The sequence below is a fragment of the Acipenser ruthenus genome, chromosome 2 (genome assembly GCF_902713425.1).
Source record: "Acipenser ruthenus chromosome 2, fAciRut3.2 maternal haplotype, whole genome shotgun sequence".
Taxonomy (NCBI): domain Eukaryota; kingdom Metazoa; phylum Chordata; class Actinopteri; order Acipenseriformes; family Acipenseridae; genus Acipenser; species Acipenser ruthenus.
In genome coordinates, this window is record NC_081190.1 from 63706758 (window position 1) to 63729311 (window position 22554).

The 22554-nt window shown below is 39.1% G+C and overlaps 1 protein-coding gene across 1 annotated transcript in view; it reads left to right on the forward strand.

Annotated features, from left to right (window-relative positions):
- The window catches only part of glra3 (glycine receptor, alpha 3), a 70753-nt gene that overhangs the window by 37568 nt on the left and 10631 nt on the right, over positions 1-22554 (forward strand). The window contains exons 4-6 of the mRNA XM_034013467.3: positions 9013-9236; positions 14960-15042; positions 21643-21780. Of these exons, the coding sequence (XP_033869358.3) occupies positions 9013-9236; positions 14960-15042; positions 21643-21780 (445 nt within the window). The remainder of the gene's footprint in view (positions 1-9012; positions 9237-14959; positions 15043-21642; positions 21781-22554) is intronic.

The window sequence follows — 22554 nt, forward strand, 5'->3', positions numbered from 1 at the left end:
GACCCTGTCACAAGGCTGGCTGAGTGGTGACACGTCAGACCCGGAAGAAACACAGACAGACAGTAGTGGTGAGTGAAACTGAGACGCAATGGTAGCGTTCAGAAGGTTTATTGCAAAATAAAAAGGTTTTAAACACAAAACAGGACACGGCACTTACGCCAAAATAAATATATAAACAAAACGCACTAACACACAAAACAAGCGGACGAACATTTAAACAAGTACCGTGCTGGCACTTCCAGCACGCTGTAGCAATTGTTATTCTTTATTTCTCTTCAGTTCTCCTCCTCTCTACACCCGTTCTCCACTCTCGAACACCCAACCCCGAGTGAATGAAACGTGCATCTATTTATACTGTTGTGCTGGGATTCAATTACTAATTAATTATTCACTTGAATCCCAGCACGTGAATTAATTATGTGCAACCTCGTGCTCGCATATTACTTACTTTAAATGCACGTGCAGTGATGTGCAATTCCGTGCCTAAATACAATTATACAATTTAAATACCACCTGAAACACAGACCCGTTTATATCCTGTGTACCAATCTCTATACACCAACATTAACACACGCAACATACAACACAGAAATGCACACAGGGGCAGAGCACATTGCCACAGACCCTTACACTCCAGCTTGCTTTTGAGTGTCTGTGTGTGCTACTGCCTTGCAGTAAAAAATGTCTCCTTTCTTTCTTTCTTTCTTTCTTTCTTTCTTTCTTTCTTTCTTTCTTACTCTCTCTGTCTCTTTCTCTCCAGGTCTGTAGGCTGTGCCTCCCCCCTGCAAGCTACACGCTGCACCGCTTGTGTACTGCACATGATCCAGACAGCACTATCTAATGACTGCTCCACTCCGCTGTACGCTTCACGCTGCACCAGTTGTGTGACTGCATGCAGACCAGACTGCAACTGTCTGTAGGCTACGCTCCACACCATTGCAAGCTATGTGCTGTTCCTGGTTGTGTGACTGCAAACAGCCCAGACAAAGACACACAGCTCAGTATCCTTGGTGCTTCGGTGCCCCAGTGTCTCGGCCTCGATGCCCACAGTACCCTCGGGTCCTTCGTGCCTCAGAGCCTCCGTGCCCCGGTGCTTCGGCGCCTCAACCTACAGCCTCGACACCTCTGCCATGCTTTGGCATCCTCGGTGCCTCGAGGCCTCAATGTCTTCGAGGTTTTTAAGCTCTGTGCATCGGTGCCCTGGTGCTCCATAGCCTTGGTACCTCAGTGTTTTGGCAACCTTGGTGCCTCGAGGCCTCGCCACATCGATGCCTTTGAGGCATTTAAGCCTTGCACATCGGTGTTCTCAGTGCCCCAGCACTCCATAGCCTCGGCATCCTTGGTGCCTCGTGCCTCGGTGCTTCGGCATCCTCAGTGCTTGGAGGACATGACACTTCGGTGCCTCGACATTCTCGGCACTCTACACTCAGCGTAGCCTCGGTGCCTCTGTGCTTCGGCATCCTCGGTACCTCGCAAACTCAACTCCTCGGTGCTTTGACGCCTACAGAGCTTTTAACTCTCCATACAGTGGTGTCCTCAGTGCCTTTCGGTACCCTCGACCCCAGTGCCCCAGAGCTCAGGTGCTTCAACACCCTCGGTGCCCCAGGGCCTCAACGCCTTGGAGCATCAACGCCCTCGGTGCTTAAGTGCTCATTGCATTGGTGGACTCAATCCCCTCAAGGGTTTCAGTGCCCTATAGCCTTGACGCCTCGGTGCTTCAGTGCCTTCGGTGCTCACAGACTGTACTTCGGTGCTTCGATACCTTTGCGGTTAAAACGCTTCCTGCATCAGTGCTTTGGTGCTCTAGAGCCTCACAAGTGCGTGTGACTCCACAGGACAACCCACACTGTGTGTCAGATGCCTGGGCATACAGCACGCATCTGCTGCCTTAGCAGATAGGACGTTCTGCGACATTTGCGCAAGGTGAAGGGAAAAGACTGCACAACAGGCTAGCACAGCTCAGAGATGAGACCTCCGCGGTCAGCCCAGATGAACTGTCTTCAGCCTCGGGGACCCAGTTCTCCCCCCTCCACCTACCTTCGAGCCCTGCGTGGAGTATACCCTGGACACAGGCTCCAGCCCCTCAAGCTTGCAGCTGCTCAAGCTCTCCGCCAAGGAGCAGCAGGCAGTTAAGGCATTCGAGGCAGGCCAAGGACATTGCAGACCTAAAAAGCCAGATGGCACAGCTCCTAGAGTTCCTAGCCAGGCAGCAGGCTGTTGACCCTGCTCCTGCCCCAGCTCCGCCTCTGGCACTTGCATAAGCTCCGCCTCTAGCAATTGCCCCGGATCCGACCCTTTCTCCTCTGGCGGTCGCACCGGTTGTTCCAGAGGGAGACAAGGTGATGAGCACAGAGGAACATGACTCCTTATCTATCAAGGCATCCTGGGATGGAGAGGCCAGAGGTCCAAGAGATGACCCAGGAGACAGGCCCCAGCTCTGAGTTTGTCTTAGAGACTGGTGTGGTCCCTCCCTCAAGCTCAGTTCGGGCTCTCATGGAATGAGCCTGCAGCTTCCTCCAGGTTCCTTGGAAAGCAGTGCCTGAACAGCGCCGGTCTGTATTCAGACCAGTGCAATGATTTTCCAATGATTTCAAATCAGAAATCAGAAATGAAATGTCTTGTACAGTTCCAGAGCTACACAAGGTTTTACGATGCATGGTATTTTACGAAAACAAACCTCCGAAATGGCAAATGCAGACCAGCTCTAAGACTTTCCAAAAACTGAGAATGGAAACATTATTACCCTGTTTGTGATAAAAGTATATTTATTTATGAGTATAGAGGTCACAAAAGTAAAGACATACCACTCAAGATGTTGAGTAATTCCATTTTTTTATTCAAAAAGTAGCAAATGACACCTTTCAAATGAATTGTCGATCAGCACTCCTGGACTTGTAGATCCAGGGACACAGACATATTAAAATGACGAGTGTCTATGAATCTGCAGTGAACTCAGCTAAAGTGGCGGCATCTGTGACGCGTCCTCGTAATTATAATATTATACATCCCACCCATCCTAGCCATCCTATCCTAAACCAATTATATGGAGACATGGAAGAGGAGGCCATTCATTTAGTTTCTGGAGGAAGTTGACACAGAACATGATCTGATTCTGCACTCTGAAGTACGGTGGTTGAGTAGAGGGAACGTTCTTGAGTGCTTCATTGCATTGCTTCCCCAGAACAAAGAATTTCTGGATAGTTAAAACATCACAATGTGACAAATTTCTGACAGATATTGAATGGGTCCGTTATTTGGCTTTTATGACCGATGTGAGCAAGCACCTGAATGATCTGAACGCTCAATTACAGGGAAAGGACAAGTGCGTAAGCAACCTGGTTGCCCTGATCAATGCCTTCGACTGTAAACTCGACCTGTATGCGTGGAAGCTGAGCCAACAGGATCTGACTCATTTAAAGCGGTCTGATGAGCCACAACCTGCAAGCGATTTCCAGCGTTACCAGAAATGGATAATTGCTCTGAAGAGCAATTTTGAAAACGGATTCAATCATTTTGATAGTATTAATGATGCCATTGCATTCATCAGTTCACCACACACTTTTCCTATTGATTCTGCAGGATCCTTGGCTACATTGTTCAGTGCTGAAGTGGCTTAGTTGGAGAACAATCTACTGGATTTTCAGTCTTCTGTAGGAACTTCATCCAGTTCTGTAGTTTGGAAAGCTTTAGCTTCACATCACTGTCAGTCCTACCCCTTTTCAAAGGAATGCCCACCACCTCCACTCCTAACAACAACATAACATGGCTGAATGAAAAAACTATTGAATGGCGATTCTGTGACTTAACAGAATCAGCTATATACAAAATACAGTAAAGCCATAAATATTTGTGACCAAAATACTTGGCGAATCACACACATAAAACCTCTTTTGCTCCAGAAACGTTGGTGACCTGTTGCACTGGTAGTAGTATATTACTTTATTATATGTACAGCACTAAGATATTCGTGCCAAAACTGTTTAGGTTTTTTTTTTTCATATGCGAAAATCGCAAAATAAAAGGCTTGCAAATATTTATGGCTTTACAGTATATAAAGTCATATTTACTATCCAACCTTGCCTCTCATTATTTTGACTGACTCATATATTAAATATGTACTGCAGACTCAGCTCATAGTGGAAAATTAAATGACCCTCAGGAAGACTATTGTTATACCCTTCTGTTGGTAACAATAGTCTTCCCTCAGGTCAATAATTCTCCACTATATCCCTCCTCTCCAATTTCACCAAGAATAAGTAGAAGAATTGTGAGGAAGGTTAATAACAATCCAAGATTGACTGCCAAAGATATTCAAAGTGAATTGGCTGCAAATGGGACTGGGGTTTCCATTTCAACCATAGGTAGAGAGAGTGTTGCATGGTGAAGGTCTCAATGGTCGCAGGCAAAGGAAAAAGACTCTTAGGAAAACGTACGAAGGACAATCGCTTGAAGTTTGCAGAATTGCATTTGAATGATGGATATGAGTTCTGGTCAAAGGTTTTGTGGAGTGATGAAACAAAAATCGAGCTATTTGGTCACGCTGATAGTCGTTACTTTTGGAGAAAGTCTGGTGAGGTGTACAAAGAAAAGAACACCATACCTACTGTCAAGCATGGAGGTGGTAATATCCTTCTATGGGGCTGTTTTTTTTCTCTAATGGCACAGGAAATTTAGTTCCAATACATGGTCAAATGGATTCCATAGTATACCAAAAGATACTGGCCAATCATCTGAAACCCTCTGCTACAAAACTTGGTTTAAAGTGTAACTGGACGTTCCAAAATAACAACAATACTTCAGAATGGTTAAAGAAGAATAAAATCGAGGTTCTGGAATGGCCTAGTCAAAGTCCTGTTCTAAATCCGATTGAGAATATTTGGTATGAGTTGAAGAAGGCTGTGCACAAGAGAAGTCCTTGGAATTTGAATGAACTGGGACAATTTTGCTTTGAAGAATGGTAAAAAATCACAAAAGAATCATGCCAAAAGCTAATTCACAAATATCCTAATCGTTTAAAAAAAGGTTATTATTGCTAAAGGTGCAGTTTCTCTTTTCTTCAGCAAACAAAATTAATTTTCTTTTAAAAGCTGCAGTTCGCTGGTACTGTACTGAGAGTAATTACTGTAGTGGGCAGTACTGTGTACAGTTGGTCTTGTTCAAGCGCACCAGAATAATTGACGTGCGCAAATTTAAATTGGTACCCTAACTAAAAACCTTGAATCCAAGTCACTCCCCCCAAATTTGAACTTGTATTTTGGCCACAAAAGTGCGACTTAAATTCAAGTAAATACAGTATTTCTTGCTTTTGACTACAACTATATATATATATATATATATATATATATATATATATAAACAGAAATGTGTCATTCTTTTATGTTAGCATGCATAGGCTTTACCTGGGAAAGTAGAGGGTTAAGTTTTTGACACCTTGAGAAATCAGAAAAACAACATTCAAAACTCTGAACAAAAAGTAAAGATGATTTTTTTCTTTTTTTACGATTCTGTAAATGTATTTACCCGGTTTACACATTTTACTGCCAGAACCATAACAGTTTTTATTAGTGCAACTTCCATTGCAGTGTTTGTCCTCCCGCGAGTATATAGAAATACAATTGTTCACCTTAATCCTTGGATTTTGCTTTGAATCTTTTTTTTGGCAGATGGTCTCAGCTGAACACAGCAGCCTTGTTTTCCCTTTCAAATGACAGGTGTATACAGATGAGAGACTGTGTAATGCGCCCCATTCTACTGGCTTTGTCCTCATACCCTTTGAGTGTAATACTTTCATATTGTGAAATACATAAATAATGCATATCTAAAGTATCTCTAAAACAATCCCTTTCACTTTTATGTAGACAGACAACTCATATCAGTGTACTTACCAATCACACACATATGGTTTCTTACATTTTTAAACTCCCAGTTTTGTAGCATTTAGAATTGTAGGATTGAGGCAATAAAAAAATAAAAAATAAACTATATGAACATCATTTAGATATTTTATTTAACATTATGTAATCAAAGAAGTTACAAAATGAAATTGTAAAAATCTACCAGAAGCCATAATAACGCTAGTAGTACAGTATTTCATGTTAGATTTTGCAATGTCACATTTTTCAATGTTTGCAGTTTTTTGTTAAGTACGGTATATGGAAAGCGGTATGTAATTCAATAGGTTTAATTTGACTTTATTCAGCAAAATTAGTTCATTCTATAGGGTGATACAAAACTTTTGACTATAGCTGTAAATGCTTTACAAACAATGGTGGACAACAAACTACTGTTTTTCATTTGAAACACCTCAGTGATTTCCTAAATAGTTTGTGAATTTGTGACTTCAATGTCTTAGCAACTCCATTGATCTGGTTCTTACTTTTATTTAGTGGGGGGGGGGGGGGGTTGGGGGGGGAATAACCCAGTTGATATTCTCTCTGTTTTTGGTTAAACTGTTTTTTTTTTTGTTTTTTTTTTTAATTTAGTCGTTGCCAATTAGTTTTTTTATTGTTTTCTCCCCAATTTGAAATGCCCAATTATTTTTAGGCTCAGCTCACCGCTACCACCCCTGCGCTGACTCGGGAGGGGCGATGATGAACACACGCTGTCCTCCGAAGCGTGTGCCGTCAGCCGCCCGATTCTTTACACTCTGCAGACTCACCGTGCAGCCGCCTCAGAGCTACAGCGTCGGAGGACAACGCAGCTCTGGGCATCTTACAGGCAAGCCCGCAGGCGCCCGGCCAGACTACAGGGGTCGCTGGTGCGCGGTAAGCTGAGGACACCCTGGCCGACCTAACCCTCCCTTCCTCCGGACGACGCTCGGCCAATTGAGTGCCGCCCCCTGGGAGCTCCCGTCCACGGTCGGCTGTGGAATAGCCTGGACTCGAACCGGCGACGTCCAGGCTATAGAGCGCATCCTACACCCTAGCGAGTGCTTTTACTGGATGTGCCACTCGGGAGCCCTAAACTTATTATAAGTTAATTTATTATAAGTTATTCCACAAAACATTTTAAGGGTGCTTGGTTTTTCATTAATGTCAAGTTGACATTGTTGGTGGCATTTAATTAAAAAAAAAAGTTTGTATGGCTTCAGTAATTCGTTTTAACTTCAAGGGATTTAATTATGATCTATCTCCATATGAATCTTGTTGATGCAGATTTGTAATAGAAACAGTCCCTCACATTGATGACCCGAAATAACCACACCAAATCCAGAAGTTACAGAGAACACAGAATTCATTATAATATACAGATCAAAAGTGAAGTGAATATGCTGTTTCGGATTTCCTGTGGCAAGCTGCCTTTCTTGAGAGTTAGTGCTGTGTGTCAAGTTTATTTACAAATGTATTGTGAATCTTTAACATTTCATACCTCTGAGGGAGTATATAGGCTATTAATAGATGAAGAAATAATTGGTTTAAACTTTGCTGGGCACCTTCTATGAGGTCTGGTTCCTTGGACAGATACTGTTCAGTCATGTAATATGTTTTAAATACCATATTTGTAATTCTAACAGGCAGACTCTGGGGTTTTGCTCAGTTGAAATAAAGCATGATACATATTATGTCAAGCAATCTGCATTAATCATTGACAAAGCCTTCAAGACACAATGGAAACCACATACATAATGCATAATATCCATATAAACAATTCTGGACACTGAATTCATAAGGGCTGCTGACTTTAACAATTACATTTCCAAATTAATCTAGACAGAGGGTCCAAACTTAAGATCATCTTGGTATCTGAAGGGTATTTGGCTACTGTCAGTTTAAATCTATGTTTTGTTATGAAGCTGTTCACATATATGCACAGGGCTCTTCAAGAGCTTCTTACAGCAAATGATATTGTTATCAAATATTTTGGTTTATTCCAAATTATTTTGCTCTGCCCTAACATTTTCAAACTGCCTCACATGAAGTATGCATTTTTGCAATTCCTTGCTCACATTCCTGGTTTTGTTACTCTTACACAAAGTTATAAATCTGCCAAAATATTGTATAACTCAGTGAAGAAAAAAGAAAGAAGCCTTGACGCAGACATCTTCCAAAGCAGCAACTCTTATTTTGTCCAGCGATCCCTAGGGTGCCTTTATAGTTGCATGTATAGTTACAGAGTGGAGAATAGGACTGCAAGCAGGGAAACATTGTTTGCACACGGGGTCGTGCAACCCAGTCCTGCACACAGCTCTGCAGAATGCAAACGCAATAACACAGTCCCGTCGCCAGCCCCTTTGTTACAATATATATTTTTTATAATTCTTGAGTAATAAAATAATGAGTGAGTTGTACTTGGCTCAAATGCAATTGCAAAGAAAAGTAGAAAAAAAACAAACAAACATTATGATCACAAAGGTATAACAAAATGCAAACTTGTGACTGTAGTACTTCTATAAAGATGCTGATCTAGGCTATGTGACAGATACATATGGCAAGTAAATAGAACTGAAGCACAGCTCCTGAACACAGGTAAAAACACCGTAATACAGAGAGTATCTGAGTAATTGCGATGACCATTGAACGTACATATTTTACCACTATAATAAAAAGTACCATTTAATCTGCCATCTCAGCCTTCAATATTTAAATACCATGCCAATAATGTAAGATTGTAAAACACATTAGATTAAAACTTTAAAATGTGCAGCATTCACTATGTCAATAGTCTGTCATCAATAACTATTCAGTTTGTGTTTCACTGACAACAAATTTAACCAATCTGACATTAACTCTAGCCCTGAGGACCAGTTGTGAGGCTTACACTGCATCGAGAAAGCCAGATAAGATGAATTTACACACCAACTTACTTATTAAGTTGGTTGGAACCAACTATTTATATGTGAAAAACCACAATTCATAGGTTGCTCGTTCTTTCCTGTTGCCTTTTGATCTTGTGTGTCAGTAACAACAATTCTTTGAAGAAGACATGTTCTAAGCAAACAAAGTAAAATAATATGATTTCTATAGTGTATTATTAAGGGAGGTATAATAGTTCTGTGCTCTTTGTTTCCCACAGGATTACAGAGTGAACATCTTTCTTCGTCAGCAGTGGAATGACCCCCGGCTGGCTTATAGTGAATATCCAGATGACTCTCTAGATTTGGATCCCTCGATGTTAGATTCTATCTGGAAACCTGATTTGTTTTTTGCAAACGAGAAAGGAGCTCATTTTCATGAAGTTACCACAGATAACAAACTTTTAAGAATATTTAAAAATGGAAATGTTCTTTACTCAATAAGGTAAGGATAAAGGTTAGATAAAGGTGGCTGTAAATACAGGTTTTACTGGTGGGGGTTTAGAAGTTTGTATTGTACAGTGTACCACCGCAATAGATATTATGATTTAAATGTTTACAAGTTATCCAAGTGTTAAACATTTAAAATTGTGCCTAATTATTTAACTGTCAAAACTATGCAGGAAGGATATATATGAGTCAGTGGTTGTAAATTCTGACCTGTGATTGGGTAAAACCTCATCATAGGAGGAAAAGTAAATTGAACTATTGCCCTAACATCCTTACACCACCGGGCAATAGTCTCCATCTGTCATGCGATTGGTTCACATCACTGTCAGTCCCGCCCCTTTTCAAAGGAACACCTTCCACTTCCACTCTAACAAGAAGACAAAATGGCTGAATAAAAAAAAAAACTGTTGAACAGCGATTCTCTGACTTAAAAGAAAATGTTGTTTAGTTATTTACTTATGCTGTATCAGCTATATATAAACAAAATACTGTAAAGCAATAAATATTTGTGGCCAAAATATTTGGCAAATCACACCCATAAAACCTATTTTACTCCAGAAATGTTGGTGACCTGTTGCACTGGTATATTACTTTATTATATGTACAGCACTAAGAAATTTGTGCCAAAAATGTTTAGGTTTTTTTTTCCATACGCAAAAAACACATAATAAAAGGCTTGCAAATATGTATGGCTTTACAGTATATAAAGTCATATTTACTATCCAGCCTTGCCCTCATTATTTTGACTGACTCGTATATTAAATATGTACTGCAGACTCAGCTCATAATGGAAAATTAAATGCCCCTCGGGAAGACTATTGTTACCTGCGGCTTCAGGACATTATAGCCCCCTGTTAGTAACAATAGTCTTCCCTCTGGTCAGTAATTTTCCACTAGCCCTCCTCTCCAGTCCATATTTACTAATTTATATATATACAGTGCCGTGAAAAAGTATTTGCCCCCTGTCTGATTTTCTGCATTTTTGCACATTTTTCACATTGTTTTTGGTCAGATTTTTTTGTGGGTTGTAGTAGTATATAGAGGGAGTCTGATATAAAAAATGACACCAAAGTTTGGTGATTCTTTCATTTGTTTGGTGCGCAAGGTAATCAAACATGCAATCTTCAGGTGTGAAAAAGTTATTGCCCCCCCTAGTTAACTCAACCCAATTAAAGAGATAATTAGGGTCAGCTGTTTGAGTACTTTGGTTAACAACCAGGCCTGATTTGGGCCAGCCCTGCCCAATATAAATTTGACTAACTTTGGCCCTTACCATCAGAGTGAAGTTGTCAGCACACAGGTTCTACAGGCACATCATGCCACGAACAAAAGACATTCCTGAAGACCTCCGGAAAAAAGTTGTTGATGCCTATCAGTCTGGAAAGGGTTACAAAGCCATTTCTAAGGCTCTGGGGCTCCACCGAACCACAGTCAGAGCCATATTGTCCAAATGGAGATAGTTTGGGACAGTAGTGAATCTTCCCAGGAGTGGCCGTCTTGCCAAAATCTCTTCAAGAGCAAGGCGTAAAATCGTCCAGGAAGTCACAAAGAACCCTAGAACAACATCCAGGGATCTGCAGGCCTCTCTCTCCTCGGCTAAGGTCAGTGTTCATGACTCCACCATCAGAAAAACACTGGGCAAAGGCAGAAACCATTGCTCACTAAGAAGAACATGAATGCTTGTCTCAAGTTTGCCAAAAAGCACCTGGATGATCCTTAAGAGTTCTGGAACAATGTTCTATGGACAGATGAGTCAAAAGTGGAACTTTTTGGCCGACATGGGCCCTGTTATGTCTGGCAAAAACCAAACACTGCATTCCACAGTAAGAACCACATACCAACGGTCAAGCGTGGTGGTGGTAGTGTCATGGTTTGGGGATGCTTTGCTGCATCAGGACGCCTTGCCATCATTGAAGGAACCTTGAATTCTGCTCTTTATCAGAGAATTCTACAGGAGAATGTCAGGCCATCCGTCCGTGAGCTGAAACTGAAGCGCAGCTGGGTCATGCAGCAAGACAATGATCCGAAACACACAAGCAAGTCTACATGAGAATGGATGAAGAACAAGGAATTTAAAGTTTTTGAATGGCCTAGTCAAAGTCCAGACCTAAACCCCATTAAGATGTTGTGGCAGGACCTGAAACGAGCAGTTCATGCTCGAAAACCCACAAATGTCACTGAGTTGAAGCAGTTCTGCATGGAGGAGTGGGCCAAAATTCCTCCATGGCGCTGTGAGAGACTAATCAATAACTACAGGAAGCGTTTGGTTGCAGTTATTGCTGCTTAAGGTGGCGTAACCAGTTATTTAGTCTAAGGGGGTGATTACTTTTTCACATGGGGGCATTGGGTGTTGCATAACTTTCTTTAATTTGAAATGTGAAAATCGGACGGGGCAAATACTTTTTCATGGCACTTTATATATATATACAGTATATATATAATATATATACTCCCTGGAATCTAAATTTACAAAAAAAAACAATAGTTGTACAGTGTTTTTCAGGAAAATTTAATAGACTGGTCATTAGATCTGTGTTGCATTTTTTTTTTAAATATATATTCAGTTAAACAAATAAAAACAGACTACCTCTAATTTTCTCCAAGAGACATCCTCCCTCCTACATGTTGAGACAAGCTATACACACACACACATTAGGGCTTCTGGCTTTCGCTGTTTTCTTCCAACTTTTTCCCTCTCCTTTACAAATTAATTTCACAATTAACAGTTTCTCTGTTTTAATTCAGAAACCAAAACACATTAAACAGTGCTCAGAGTCATTTTAAAAGGGGGGTTACAATTAAACATGAGGAAAACACAGATGGTGGTGAGTAAATGACTCCTGAGATGAATATTATGTTAATTTAATGTAGGGTTAAGGAAAGGTCGTGTGCATGACGAATCATTACCATTTTGCTAATTTGCATACGCTTTGCATCATGTTTTGCATCATTTACAGCAATTCTGACAGCGCGCATGAAAAAGATGCCAGTGCCCAGAATGAAAGGAAAGTTTGATTCCAAATATTTTTTAAACTTCATTCCATTTTGGAGGCACATTACAGTATTGGTTTTAGCTTAAATCTGAGTTGTTCAGGAACGTCCATAACTACATATTCATCTGAGGTTGAACCACAAAGAAAAACTACTGCCGCAAACCATTCCCTAAAAAGTGACAAATAGCATTGCGTTTGTTTAGTACATTTCACCCAAGACTTCCGTTTGCAACTATTGCGACAGGCGCAAGACTTTAGTAAACCTAGTATAGTGCTAAAATGTGCAATTGTGTACTGCAGTACACTAGGTTAAATACATCTTTGTTTGAAAGCCATGCTTACAGATAGTGTTGGATTTCCTTGGTCATTTCATCTGGAAGGTGACAATGTCTCCACCCCTACAACAGCTCTTTCCTGTCATTAACCAACCTGCTGCTCAGATTTCCTGAGAACTGTAGCATCACATATTATGTTTTAAGATTAAAAATCGTTTTTTTGTTTTTTTCAACTGCACATTTGAGACCTATATACTGTAGCTAACAGAATAGCAAAACAGTTACAATCACTTTATGTTGCTCACTATAAAAGAACCTCCGGCAACTGATCGTTACTGCTGTTAATTGTGAGTTATTGCTTTTTTCATTTCCATTTGAATCTGACCTCCCATGTTGCAGACAGGATTGGAGACATTAAAATAATAAATCAATCATATTTCTACTGCATTTCAAATACATATCAACTTATCTAAGAGAGAGTTTTTTTCTAAGATTGTACAGAAAACGTGGCCAAACAACTAATCACAAACAGCTTCTCATCTTTAAAAGTAGTGTTTCAAAATAGTAAGATTACTTGAAGCATATTATCATTAAGGAATTCAGAAGGGGGGGAGGCAGGTCTCTTAAGACATTTAATTTATGTTTATTTAACATAAGTAATTTACAAGGGGAAACCAAAAATATCAAAGATATCCTGTGGTTTAACGATAGATGTGTGATAAGGATATTATTTAAGCAACACAGGAAACTCAGCAGCGCCAGAAGACAAAAATATAATGTTTAACAACAACCAGTGTGGCATGATTCATCTATTTTTTGTGGGGAGCACCACCACTGGAATGTATTAATGAGTCTCCTGTGGAGTAACCCATCCTTACACCTTGTTTTAGGAAGATTACTTTGAAAGGATTTTGGAATACCCCAGTCTCCTGTGTACCAATGGTGCAGGGTAATTCAGTTGGTTTAGACTAGAATAAATCATCACCATCAATGGACACAGAAACACAGAGGCGTACTTTGTTCTGGACAGCTAGGCTCTCAGCAAAGGAAAATGCAACTGCGCACTGGGTCTTGGATGACGGTATCAATCTATTGCCACGGCCACCCCAGAGCCATGGTCTTAACTTTACTGGGATGAGGCTAAATGGCACTGTGTGAGGAATGGTATTCATCCTACCCTTAACATATAAGCATGTGGTTAAATGTGAAATCCATAGGCTCTCTGCAATCATCCAAGTCAACTGAGGACTAATAATTGTGTTCTACTGTACTTGAGTCAAAGTAGGAGACCTCTTTGCTGCCCCTCCTACATTCTTGAGTGGTACAATACTTGATAAAGTATGTGGTATATATACAATATTGTAAGGGTACTCGTACAGATACACCAGTTTATATTTGTAGCTTTTCATCTCTTGCTTGTACACAATCCATATCAGAGCATTGGACTCAAATTGAAATGCAAATAAACAACATTGTTACTTACAACTTCCAAATCCATTGCACAGATTCTGCTGTACAATTTCACAAACCATGACAAACATAAAAAAACAAGGTTGAAAAACAGCAGACAGCGACTTCTGCAGCATTCCCAAAAGAGTTATACGTGGATATACGTTTTTGCTTGTTGTTTCATGCATATATTTTCTGGCAGTTATTTTTTGTACCTTTGTTTGATTGCTATCATTTCTTGCAATTAACATGTTTTGCTTATATTTGGCTCGATAATGCAAATTTATTACTCTTTTTTTATACATTCTGTTTCTAAAAATATATCTCCATATGTTAGATTTCATTTAATGATATCAATATCCTTGATGTTGGGGCTCCCTAGTGGAGCATCTTTATTATTATTATTATTATTTATTTCTTAGCAGACGCCCTTATCCAGGGCGACTTACAATCGTAAGCAAAAACATTTCAAGCGTTACAATACAAGCATCTGGTAAAGGCACTGCACCCTACAGCTTGAAGATCGCCGGTTCGAATCCAAGCTATGCCACTGTGACCGCAGACGGGAGATCCCAGAGGGCGGCGTACAATTGGCCAAGAGCTACCCGGGCGGGGTAGGGGTTAGGTCGGTTGGGGAGTCCTTGGCTCACCACACACTAGCAACCCCTGTGTGGCTGGCTGGGCGCCTGCAAAAAAAGCAGACGGCTGATGGCACTCGTTTCAGAGGATGAGAGTGCTCGTCTTTGTCTCTCCCGAGTTAGTTTGGGAGTTGCAGCAGTGAGCCAGGTTGAATAATAATTGTACATTCGAGAAAATTGGAAAATTAATCAAAATAATTGTAAAAAAACTAATATATATATATATATATATATATATATATATATATATATATATATATATATATATATATATATATATATATCCTTGATGTTCACTTATATTGATTTCACTTCACTCCAAACTGCTGTATTTATTAAGGCCAATATAACCTTTTTTTTCAGATTGACATTAACACTTTCCTGCCCAATGAATCTTAAAAATTTCCCAATGGATGTGCAGACTTGCATAATGCAGTTGGAAAGTTGTAAGTAGTACATTTTAATATATCATTTTAAGATCCTCCATAGTGTCATTAAAAAATTCTGTACAGTATTACAAAGTACAGCTTCTACTGCTGAGGCTGATTGGAACTTATTCAGATGTAATTTATGGTAAAGAACGTAATGGTATAATCGTTTACTTCTAAAGAATTGTCTGATCAAGTGTAGTACCATAATTTAACCTTCAACGTTTTGTACAGCCAGCTTTTCTTTATGAACAATTTTACCTTACCTGAAAGAGTTTTCATGCTGTGTGTTTGATTTAGCTTTTTCCCCCACCAATGATCACATTGCAGTGATCATTGGTGTTATTTTCGATATAAAAATGTGAAAGGGCTCTTAAAAAATATTGACTCCTGTTGTTTTCCTGACTCCTTTTAACCTTTGCTGGAAACTTGGTATTCTTTGGTAATAAAAAATATATTGGTTTCTCAAAGCCAAAATAAGACACCATCACAAGTTCAAACAGCAGACACCTAAATATTGTATGCTAAGGTTGAGGGCCAATACACTCAGCACAAAACCAGGCGGGTGTTGGGAGCTCTCCTCAAAAACATGTTTAAACTGTTGTTGCGTGAAGTTGTGGTGCATCATGGGTAGTACATGTCTTTAACTTTCACAACTTTCGTGAGTAGTGAAGAACTGAGAACATGGTCATTCTTTTGTACACATGGGTTTGGAGAACCAGATGTGTTTCTCATCCTTAAGATTAGCTTCACATTACAGGTCTAAAAAAGGATGGTACAAGTATTATTCCAAGGGGGTCCATTTTGCTTCCTCAAAGCTTTTGAGCCTGTAAACAAATTGTTTGCTTTGGTCAATTTTAATACATCTGTCTAGAAAAGGCAGTACATGTGAATTCAAATACATGAAACCTCCATTGGCACATATGATTATATGATTGTATTGATTTGGTGAGTGCAAAATTTTAAACTGGAAATCAGTCCTGGAGACAATTGGGTCAAAGGGTTAGGTTAGAACTGGGGCCAGAGCAGTGTATATAAAGTAGAAGAGTAATTTGCTATGAAAGGCCTGACAACCAACTACAGTTGTCAGCATACAGTACCGCTCGATAACATTTTCAGTAGGCACAGCTCAGTTTAGGTATGAATGTTAGTGCTCCTGAAAACTACTGGATTGTGAAATATACAGAAATTGAGGATATCTAACATTTTCTTAGTTATTCCTCACGTGTTTTGTTGTTTTTTGTACAGTGGCCCTGAAGTGCAAAACACAAATACAACTTGAAAAACAGAAATACAAATAAAAAAAACAGAAATACAAATAAAAAAAAACAAATACAAATCAAAAAACATAAAAAGCCCACAACAAAACGGAAGTAACGATTGAGGCCACTCCCCCAGATACCCCAGCACAGTCTCAAACTGTCCACCTGTTTCTGGAGAAGTTGAAGCTGTTTAGAAAGCGCAAGTTGCGTCTTTAGTGTTGGCCGTGGTATATTCCTGTCGGTGTTATAATTAGTATCACAATGGTAAGTATCATGTTTACAGATGTGTCAGATCATGACTGCAATAGGACTGCGGGAGAGGGATGATACATCACCCAGTTCAGGGGCAGATACTTAGACAAACATCCTTTCAGTTTTTAGAGCCTTTACTTTTGCTGTGAGATAAGGTTTTTTTTCAGCGTGAGAAATAGATTACTTTTAAGGCAGGAAATATACAGAGAACTAGAATAATTAAAGAATGAAAAAAGGAACATTTTAGAAGGCAATAATATTGTGGAAAAATCTAAATTTCTCCGCCACCAAAAAATAAAATAAAACAAGGCAAATATAAAATGATTCCTGCAGGAGCCACTCTGCACAGCAAAGCAAAAACACTAACAAATTCAAATGCAATTTGATAAACATACACAAAGACATATGAAATGAAATATTGCTATTTAATATTATTTATCAATACATTCTTTATCAATGTAAATGCTATATATGGTCAATTTCTTTTTTGTTTGTTTTACAAAACAAACATTTAATTTGTTTTGAAGTAAATTAAACAACTCAACCTAACATTCGCATAACAAGCTCATTATTATTAGTCGTAGACCTAGTCACAGTAGTGTTGTTATTGTTGTTGCAAACTTTAAATAACCAGTAGGCTAAATATAACCTGCTTCAATATTTGACGTAGCTGTTATATTGTTGTTTTTTAAAATGAAATGGGTAGTTTTTCCATGATGGTATGTTATTGTATTATAGAGAAAATAAAGGTATTGCTATTTTTTCTGTTGTAAAAGCAGCCATTGACTGAACTTTATACAAGTACAAGCTCGGCCTCTTGCATTTTGTGATAATTCTATTAGTAATACTATTAGTATGACATCATATATTGATCATATCAACACCTGTTAAACCATCTTTCTGTTAAACCAAAATATCTTGTACTTTTTTTTTACAATAGGCGTGCTTAAAATTGAATTCATCCTGCAAAGCTATAATTTCATTTAAACGTATGAAAATGAGCCATGCTTAATTTGTACAGAGAGAGGTGCTGGGGCGCAAACAGAAAGAGTAGTGTATTACTAGCGTTATAAGTTGGTTGGCCGTGGTATATTTCTGTCAGTGTTTTAATTAGTATTGCAACAGTAAGTATCATGTTTCCCATAAATGAGTTTGTGTACAGTAATAGTGTGTGTGTTTTTTTGTAGCTCAAAAAATTCTGGCTTCAATGCCTGTGAATTTCTAGCTTACTCTACTATATACACCATTGGTTTTGCTTAACATGTCCACAATGATGAATGCACGTTTAAAACACTTATGATGCTTTTTGAAAACATCTCGAAAATTCATCGGCATCGAAGCCAAACTTTTTTGTGCTAAAAAAAAAAAAGTCAAATGTGGTTTTTAACCACTAGTATTACTGTTCACAAAACTAATTTATGGTAAACATGATACTTACCATTGCGATACTAATTATAACACCGACAGGAATATACCACGGCCAACTAAGTTACTAAAGACTCAACTTGCGCTTTCTAAACAGCTTCAACTTCTCCAGAAACAGGTGGAGAGTCGGAGACTGTGCTGGGGTGTCTGGGGGAGTGGCCTCAATCGTTACTTCCGTTGCATTGTGGGCTACTTTTATTTGTGTTTTTTGAGTTGTATTTGTGTTTTTGATTTGAATTTGCGTTTTTTTATTTGTATTTGTGTTTTTCAATTTGCATTTGTGTTTTGCACTTCAGGGCCGCCGTAGTTTTGTCAGTTCAGCATTAGTACCCAACACAGCATTTAATAATTGACCACAGAAAATCTTATTTCTTTAGTTGTAAGCTCTTGTTAGTACTGAAATCCTAAATGACATCTGGAAGATCATTGCATGGGTCATTGCACATGTAAAACCAAAGGCAAATGTTTCAGAAACTGTGGAACTCAACTAGCTAATGTTAAGTTAATTACCCAGGTTTGTTTCCATAGTAAATTTGTTTAGAAACAAATCATCTTTGTAAGTTCCATTCTAGTCTTGTATACCTGTATTGAAATTCTTCCTTTGCATCAAATGTAAGTTTCAGTTTTATACGCACACAAAATTGGTATTGTTTTTGTAATCTGACACAATACTTTGGTATTTATATTGGCTAGTAAATCTACCGCTACACTTTCAACACCCCATATCTCAGAGCCCTTTCAGATGCAGATTTTGTACCTTGACCTTAACTTTGACCTTCGTGATATTTTGCTCATGTGGATTTTGTTATAAGTGTTATTATCTTATCAGAAACCATTTCAGTTTTGTATTAACTAAATAAATTGGAGGGGTGACCTGTAGAGTAAGACAATACTTTGGGTGTGTAACTGCATGTCCAAACAAGCCTGGCTACTTTGGACAGTGAGTAAGATTTGGGCTGGTAAGGTACAACTTTCGAGCCCCAGTCATAGTCTGTGCATTGTGTTGCTTAACCCTGACAATCCTCAAGTTAATGTTAGGAACACCAGTGCACACCAGACAGCTTCAGTACCATGTTCCCAATGTACATATATCAAGAACAAACAATCAGTCTACTAATAAAATCCCTCTATAGTTTGCAGCTTTCATTTGTAATAATCTCTAGTGTCAGATCTTAATACTGCTGCCCTAAAATGTATGAATCTGGTTTTCATGGACCTTGTGGAAATATTTTCAGTAGGATTATGTTTTAAATGTTTAGGGCTCAGCAAAATGACTATAGCGACACAAAGTAAATGCAGTTAATGAGGTAATTAGCTCCCCTATGAGCACTTATTTTATATGACATATTATTACATATTATATGTGTTTACATTTCTCAATGTTTCCTAAATTCACACCTCCCCCAACTGACTCTGTAGTAAGTGAAAAGACTTAGAAAAGATGTAAAATGCAATAAGTCAAACACAGATATTGCTTCTAATTATGTTGACAAGTGATTAAAACCATTTTCACACACATACTGTTGCCAGTGCAGTTACTGCCCTGGGGATATTTTCTCTGGCACTCTAATGATTCAAGACTTCATTTGTCTTCATTTGTCAGTCTCTTATCATTTTATTATGTGCTACAGTTGGAAAGGCCTTTTGGTTTCTACAGTAATTAAGGCAGGAACATGCGGTCTGACTTAGTATAAAACTGCTGCTCTTTAAAGATAGATAAAAGTCTATTTAAAGTAACTCATTATGGGTAGGTTTTTACAGAACTTGACCGATGACAAGTTATACAGAAACTTTGTGAGTCCTATTTTGAAGCAAGTGCAAAGGCGAATGCAATATTTCATTTCAGGGAGTATACAAATGTAACAATATCACTCTAGGAAGAAACTACATAGGTGACACCACCTTCATGGCAGTATTATAATGTGAAATTGCAGCTGGGCTGTGTGACATGATAGCATCAAGGCCAAGGCTGTTAATCGTCAGGAGGGAGACTCAGAGACAGAGAGCTGCAGTTAAAGCGCTTTTGCGCATGCTTATTAACAAACAACACAGACCAAAATAAAGGATTAAATAAAACACAAACTATATTCACCTTGAGGCTGGGCCATGGCCTTCACTAAAGGTTCTCCAAACACTCTCCCCAAACTCCTTCAACTAAACAAATAATTTGTCTTACTTTATATAGCATGTGGCTGGGGCTTGACAATCAATTATTCAATCAAGGCCCCAGCCACATTAATCTTTATTTATACAAACCACACCTTATTTACACGCAGGGCTTCTGCCCTCCCAAAGGCTAGCTGAATAAAATAACCTTTTCAATATTATGTTTTCTTATGTTCTTATGTTCTTAAATAACTAACAACTGAATTTCTGCATACTGCTTATGCTGTACATAAAATGTTGATACAGTAGGTACAAAAAACAGTTTCACATTTTTATAATATAAAGATTACGATAAATTATTTTTTTAACCACTTTCACTGGCTGGGTTTACTTCCAAGAATAAGCGGCATGTGCTGGAATTATGGCACTAATGAGATCTTTGCTGCCGAAGTCTTGTGACCATATATAGGTAATGGACAAAAAAATGGAAACACCAATGTAAAGTCACTTAATAGGGCGTGGGGCCACTATGGTATCCCGCTCTGTGGAGTTCTCGGTGGACCGTTTTTTGATGAAACTGGGTGCTCGCACCCCAGGTTGAAATCTGCAGTCAATTAATCTGCAGTTGCTCGCCTCTTTTGCCTTGCACTTCAAATTAATGCACGGATATCAAGATACTGGAGTATGCGCTTCCACCCACTGTTGCCCTTTGCTGATGATGTCTTTCCCTCAGATTTCCATGCCGACATCACCTTAGAGACCGTTGCTCATGAAACATCAGCAAGTTGAGCTGTCTTGGTCACTGAAGCTCCTGCCAAACGCGCCCCAACAATCACCCCTCTTTCAAAGTCACTGAGGTCTCCTCTTGCAGCCATGCTAGCCATAATTATAGGCAACCAGGCCTGTCCAGCATTTTTATACATGACCCTAAGCATGCTGGGATGTTATTTGCTTAATTAACGCATGAGCCACACCTGTGTGGAAGCCCTTGCTTTCAATATACTTGGTGTCCCTCATTTACCCAGGTGTTTCCATTTTTTTGTCCACTACCTGTACATGTACTGTACAGTAGTATGTCATATTCTCTTGACAATGGGGAGAGAATCAGGAGTCTCATATAAATCAAGCCACTGAGGTTTCATTGAGTTCAGCACCACTGGCTCTTAATAGTATACAATTTACGTTCTTGTATATAATTTACGTTCCCTATGCATATGTAACAGGGTGGAGGCTAGGGGCGAACCGGCAACCCCACACACCGCAAGCAAGCATCTTATATGCATTCGTGGTTATAGAGCTTTTCAACCCCATCTCATGTCACTGACATTACACATTGATGCGGTCGAGCTCAGTAGATCCTATGTTAAATTTCCAAGTCTGGTGTACTGCCCCTTTTAGCTACAACACAGATGCCATTTTAACCAAACAAACTAAAACTTGGCACTTACCTATTTTTTAAGGTCCTACTGAGAATAGTTTATATTTGGTATGAGTGTTTATGTTGTGCAACTGAACTGTCATCCAAATGTAGCCCTCTGTTTGCTCAATAATTTGCTGTTTTATTTCCCTACAGTTGGATATACAATGAATGATCTCATTTTTGAATGGCAAGATAATGGGCCAGTTCAGGTTGCGGAAGGGCTTACACTGCCTCAGTTTATTCTGAAAGATGAGTCAGATTTACGATACTGTACTAAACATTACAATACAGGTAAGACTATTGCTTCATGTTCTGGAATATGTCTATTGGGCTAGTAGTTTACAGTAGTAAAATAATGATTCTCTCCTTCTTGATCTGTTCTAGATGCATGTGACAATATATAACATTGGACTACTCAGTGAGTGTGAATCCTCATGACTTATATTTAAATGCAGGTCATTGGTGGGGTACCCTTATATAGGTGATTAAAAGCTGTCTATGCGCGCACCACAAAAAAAAGTGCTAAATAGTCTATCTTATTAAGTTGGAAGTATGCCTTGTATGCCTTCTGACCTATGAAGATTTGAGTTCAAACACGGATCAGTGTGTTTGGTGCTCGGAACTGGAGTTCACATCATAAAACAACCACACAATTTGATACAAGTGACACACAGAGCTAGGAGGAGAAGCTTATGTGGTGCCTGTTGGCTCAGTGAGTGATGGTAGACAGAGCCATTGTCACTTCACCTTTCAATAGCAGTAAATTAACAAACATGAAAAAATGTATACATAACATTTTAAAATATGTTTTTTTTTGTTAATTCAATGATAAATGTTTCGACTATTAGTCTTTCTCAAAGAATTAGGAAATGTAAAGACGCATATTAATTCTGGTGGTCCCTGATGCACTGTCATTGATGTTAGATTTGTTATTCACATAACTTAGTTTGTTCTGCATTTCCCTTGAGTTGTGTTTAAGAAATTCTAGAACTGACTCATCAGCACAGGCTGTAAATAACCATAAGTCAACCATTGCTGTCTGGTTGTGGTAGCAGCTCAGTTGGT